This window comes from Octopus sinensis, linkage group LG1, assembly GCF_006345805.1.
Source record: "Octopus sinensis linkage group LG1, ASM634580v1, whole genome shotgun sequence".
In the NCBI taxonomy this organism is placed as follows: domain Eukaryota; kingdom Metazoa; phylum Mollusca; class Cephalopoda; order Octopoda; family Octopodidae; genus Octopus; species Octopus sinensis.
Window position 1 is genome coordinate 206446952 of NC_042997.1, and position 6009 is coordinate 206452960.

General features: G+C 41.7%; 1 protein-coding gene across 1 annotated transcript in view; it reads left to right on the plus strand.

Annotated features, from left to right (window-relative positions):
• Positions 1-6009, plus strand: part of LOC115211065 (protein mono-ADP-ribosyltransferase PARP14-like) — a 554188-nt gene that overhangs the window by 475122 nt on the left and 73057 nt on the right. The window contains exon 24 of the mRNA XM_036508627.1: positions 3537-3906. Coding sequence (XP_036364520.1) covers positions 3537-3906 — 370 coding nt within the window. The remainder of the gene's footprint in view (positions 1-3536; positions 3907-6009) is intronic.

Here is a 6009-nt window from a genome sequence, read left to right on the forward strand (position 1 = left end):
ATCGGGTAGCCCTGGTTGAGAGGCATAGGCCGATATAATGGTTGCTAAACTATGATGAAGCAATTATCTAATCTTAAGTATTCTGCCACATACTCTGACTACCTCGATTACCTTATCTACCCATTTTTCGGTGATAAGTATACCCACACCCCCGACCCCGTCAGTATTCCCAGCCCAGAAAATCTTGTACCTCTGTCCTTTGCCTGAGAGGAACCTAGCAGAACCTCCTCTCCACCTCACTTCTTGAATGCAGCATATATCAACACACCTCTGTTCAAGCAATTCAACGATCTCGCCAGACCTGCCTTTCAGTGTGCCAACGTTAAGGGTGACAACCCTGAGGGTGTGGGCGGTATTGGCCCTAGTAGCTTCATGAACCTGAAAAGAAAACTCGCGTTTGGCAGGATTCATAGACAAACAATAAAACTTAAGATCAAACCGCGTACACTACACTAACATATTTTGCAATGAATGACCACTACCTTTTATGGAAGGGGGTGGGGGTGGCGTAAGACTTTGAAGTGTACATGGGAGACAACAAGAATGAGAAAATTTAGGACTTCCTGTAACGGTGGAGGTTTTGCACTGCGAAAACAAGCAGCCATGTAGGGGCACCTCTCATTTCTTGGAAAAGGAATACTTATTAGTAGGTATAAAATACCTAAATTTGAGAGAGATATTTTGCAGATGGATCTGTGTTTTTGACCAGAAAATACATTTTAAGAGAATCTGAAGAAGAAATTGTTTGGCTAATTTAAAAAATATTTCAGATGATTTAGAATTTAGAATGATTTAGAATATTTCAAATAAGAAGATAATATTTCATAACTTGACTGCTGTCCAATGTTGTACAATATGAAAATTGGAGATGTGAGATATTCTGGACTTCAAGAGAGAGTATCATAGGAAATCAAAATATTGTGCAGATGGTTAGTGGTATGCTTGCACTTAATGATCCTGAAAAGAATAAAGAGGTATGATGCCAGTGCTGCTATGAAATGTAGAGAATGACTGGGAGAAAGAGAATTTTCCCAATATGGACCCAACAGAGGGACCAGCCACCCAAGTTGACAGCAGTATGACAGATACAGCTTAAAAGGGTATGAAAATAGAGAAAGTCCTTGATCCATCACGAATTAGTTGGGATGCTGAAAGTATCCGGTGGAGTCAGCTATGACCTAATGCTGTGAATCAGACTATACGAGAAGATGTCACATTCAGTGAATGGTACTTGGTATTTGTTGACCTGGAGAAAGCCTTTCACTGGTTCTCTGCTGTATGATGAGGTAGACTCTGAGGAAGCTAGAAGTTGATTAATGGCTTGTGAGAGACATACAAGCCATATACAGGAGTGCAATCAATAAGGTGAGCGTTGTCCATGAGTACAGTAATGAATTTAGGTTACAGGTAGGAGTGCAACAGGACTCGGTTATCAGTCCTCCCTTATCCATCATTACTCTTCATAACATAGCAGAAGAATTTAAACTGGGTGCCCTTGGGAGCTAGTCTATGCTGATGACATCATTCTCAAGGCAGAATCTATTGTAGAATTAGAAAAGAGATTCCAGGTGTGGACGAAAACTTTAGAATTGAAGTTGCTTAAGATTAATTTAGCCAAGACCAAAGTTCTATAGAAAGCAGGAAAGCAGACAAGACTCCACTGCCCACAAGTCTCACTTGACGTATGGGAAATGTGTAGGCAGGAATTCTGTTCTGAGTACCCAGTGCAAACTATGGATGCATAAGTAGTGCAGTGGAATCACAGGGAAGCTAAAAGAGGAAGAAGTGATTGTATGTGGAAGATACTAAGGAGACAATAGGAAATAGATTTTCTCAAATACCTTGGGAACTCCTTAGAAGAAATGATGTACTGAAAGTATAGTTGCTAGAATAAGAACTGGATGGAGAAAATTCAGGGAGTTATTACCTCTGTTGGCTATGAAAGAACTCTTTACTTTCTCTTTCTCTTTCTCTCTCTCTCTCTCTCTCTCTCTCTCTCTCTCTCTCTCTCTCTCTCTCTCTCTCTCTCTCTCTCTCTCAATAAAAGGCAGGTTGTATGATGCATGTGTTTGAAAAACAATACAACAAAGTAGTGAGATGTGGCCTACAAATGGTGATGTGAAAATCAAAGAGAACTGAAACTAGCATGCTCTGGAGGATGTACAACATCAGTGTGCATATACAACAAAGTGCTATAGTCTTGAAAGAAAAGTTAAGTGCCAGAAGAATCAAATGTGATGTGTAGAAGAGATTATTGTGTTAGTTTGGTCATGTGATGCTTATGGAGGGGGACAGCTGCACGAACAAGTGCTAGTCACTCAAAGTGGGTGGAATTTATGAAAAAGGGAGGCCCAGGAGGACATGAGAGGAAATAGTGAAGGCTGATCTCAAGATGTTGAGCCTCACAGAGGAGATGATAAAGAACTCAGATGACAAGTGATTCACTGTGTTTGAAAAGACTCATCATCCAACACAGCAAAAATGATGTCTAGAAAGTATTCTTGTTATGATTGTAACCCATCCTGCCCCATCAAGCATTCTCCCAACACCCAGCCCTCCATCACTCCACATATTATCCTCCTCCTCCTCCTCCTCCTCCTCCCATGCTACTTCACCAATCACTTTTCTTTGCCTTTAGTTTTTCTCTCTCCTTTGCCACATTCCATTCCATTTCATTAAGACATCTCACCTATCTGCTTTCACCCTCAGCACCCTCTCATTTATGCCATCACACCCCACTCACTCTAGCCACCCCGTAGATACTGCTACATCTCCCTATTTTCCATTCCTAAACATTGCACACCACTGCCCTCCCCCCATCAATCTTTTGGTCTGTCTCTCACCTAACCCCCCCTCTACCATACAAACATTCCCTATCAACTGAACCTTCTCTTTCCTACCCACCCCACATTTCTAACCACCAGCCACTCTCCCCTCACATATACAAGAACCCCTTCCTTCCCTGAACCTCTCTCTCCTCTCCTATATTCCTCTTCCTGTCCCCTAAGAGTCTGCTCTATCACTGCATCACTATCATCTCCTCCCAACTACCCCCAGCCACCCCTAGATAATGTGTGGTACCCATGTATTCCCCTCTGTAGCAAAACATCAATGCTTCTCCCCCAGTCATACTTTAAGCTTTAGCATAAACCCACTTCCTTCTTCCCTCCAATACTCACCTCCCCCGCCCACGTCCCTCACTTCATATCAGGAGTTTTTCCTTTCTTCATTCTTCTCTCTTTCTACCTTGCAAGTTACTTGACAACCTCACTTGTGCTGGTGGGTCAAGAAAGAAAAAGTACCCAGTGCCTTTCTCTGTAAAGTGGTGGGTATTAGGAACGGCATCCAGCCACAGACTCTATGCCACAACAGACGACTGGAGATCACCATAGCCCTGTGGCTTGCCAGAGCCTCTCAAACTGTCCACTCTATGCTAGCATAAAAAAAAAGCAAACTTTATATGATGATGATAACGATGATGACAATGATCTGTATCATTTCTAGAATTAATTTGGTTTTTTATTTTATCTTTTCAGAAGCCGAATTTAAAGAGTATTGGTACAGATCATGAAGTCCAGATTTCTATCAGGGACAAAATTGAAATTCATGGCAGACATTCTCATGTAAAAAATGCTAAACTTGATGTCCAATCATTATTAATGGAATACAAAGAGGCTGATGAGGAAATCATTTTTAAAGACATTGCACAATGGTCTTACTTTGATGAAAATAATCCAGAAAACATAAGAATGTTTAGTGACAAAGAAAATGCCATGCTTGAGAAAGCATACTCACTGGGAAAAAGATTCCTTAATTTGAAGAAAATAAAATATGATATTAAGAAAATGTGTTTTCAACACGAAGGGAGGAAATTTAAAATGAAGAGAAAACAAAACCTAAGGTATGGTACGTGCATATTTTTTTTACTATAAAGACGTTCTTGCTTGTTTTTTGTTGTCTTTTTATCAGTAACTAGCAGTATCGCCCGGCGTTGCTCGGGTTTGTAAGGGAAATAACTATATAAGCATTTTTAGAGAGTTATAGCCAAAAAATGCATTAAAAATGGAAAAAAAATGATTGTAAATATTTTTTTAAATTGTTGACTCATCGTAGACATTTTTAGAGAGTTACTTCCCTTATATAATAGCGAAAAAATGCATTAAAATGGAAAAAAATGATGGTAAATGTTTTTTAAATCGTAGACTCATCGTAGACGCGCGCTAATACCCAGAAGGGCTGGATATGAATCACGACTATAAGATACCCGGTTTTGGTTAAGCTGCACCGCAAAATGTGGTAGTAGTTAGGAATCTAAATCGTAGGAGACAGACACACAACTTCACTTTTATATATAAAGATAACTGTTGGTTGGTTGGTTTCTCTAGTCACACTTTACATTGTACAAAGAGAGAGAGAGAAAAGAGCAACAAACAGAGGGAGAGAGGAGAACTATAGAGATAGAGGGATACAAGAATGCTTCCGTAAGAGATAGATAGAAAAGAGCTACATAGACAGAGAGGGGGGGGGAGAAGAGAGCAAATGAGAGTGGGCAAGAAGAGAGCTACAGTGAGAGGGAAAAGTGTGCAAAAGAGGGTGGGGATGAAGAGAGGGTTAGAAAGAAGCTACAAAGAGAGAGGGGAAGAGAGCAACTGAGAGAAGGAAGAAGAGAACTACAGAGAGATAGAGAGAGAAAAGAGCTACAGAGAGAAGGAAGAAGAGAGCTACTGAGGGAGAGAAGGAAAGCGCTACAGAAAGAGGAGGAGATGAAAACAACAGAAAGCGGCTCAGAATAAAGCTACAAAGAGAGGGGAGAAGAGAGCTACAGAGAGAAGGGAGAAGAGAGCTACAGAGAGAGAGGAGAGAAAAGAGCTACAGAGAGAGAGAAGAGAAGAGAGCTACAGAGAAAGGAGTAGAAGAGAACAACAGAAATGGGTCAGAAGAGAGCTACAGAAAGAGATGAGAAGAGAGCTAGAGAGAAATGGGAGAAGAAAGCTATGGAGGGAGGGGGAGAAGAGTACAACCAGGAGAGGGTCAGAATAAAGCTACAGAGAGAGAGGGGGGGAGAAAAGAGCTACATGAAGAGAGGAGAAGCGAGCTAGAGAGAGAAAGGAATAGAGCTACAGAGAGTGGGGAGAAGGAAACAACAGAGAGGGGACAAGAAGAGAGCTACAGCGAGAGGGAAAAGAAAGCAACAGCATGAGGGTGAGGAGAGCTACAGAAAGATGATCAGAAGTAAACTACAAAGAGAGGAGAGAAGAGAGCTACAGAGAGAGACAAGAAGAGATCTACACAGAGAGAGGAGAAAAGAACTACAGAGATAGGGAAGAATAGAGCAGAGCTACAGAGAGTGAGTAGGACGATAACAGAAAAAGGGTCAGAAGAAAGCTACAGAGTAAGGGGGGAAAGAGCTACAGGGAAAAGGGAGAAGAAAGCTATAAAGCAAGGGAAGAAGAGAGCTACAAAGAGAAGGGAGAGCTATAGAGAAGTATAAGAAAAGAGCTACAGAGAGAGTGGAGAAGAAAGCTTCAGTGAGAGGCTAGAAGAGAGCAGTGGAAAGAGGGTAAAAAACGCTACAGTGAAAGAGGGTCATAAGAGAGCTACAGAGAGTGAGGAAAATTAGTTACCGAGAGAGAGAAAGAGAGAAGAGAGTTACATAGAGTGGGAGAGAAGATAACAACAGAAAGGTCAGAAGAAAGCTACAGGGAGAGAGAAGAAGAGAACTACTGATGAAGTGTTAGGAGAAAGCTACAGTGGCAAGAAGCGAGCTACAGAGAGAGAGAAGAGGAGAGCTACAGAGAGATGGGAGAATAGAGCTACAATGAGTGGGAAAGAAGAAAGAAGGTCAGAAGAAAGCTATAGGAGTGTCAGGAGAAAGCAACAGAGAGAGGGAAGAAGGGAGTTACAGAGGGAGGGGAAAGAGCTACAGAGAGGGGAGAAAAGAGCAACTGAGAGTGGGGAGAAGAGAGCAACAGAAAGAGGGGAGGAGAGAACTACAGAGAGTGGGGGGGA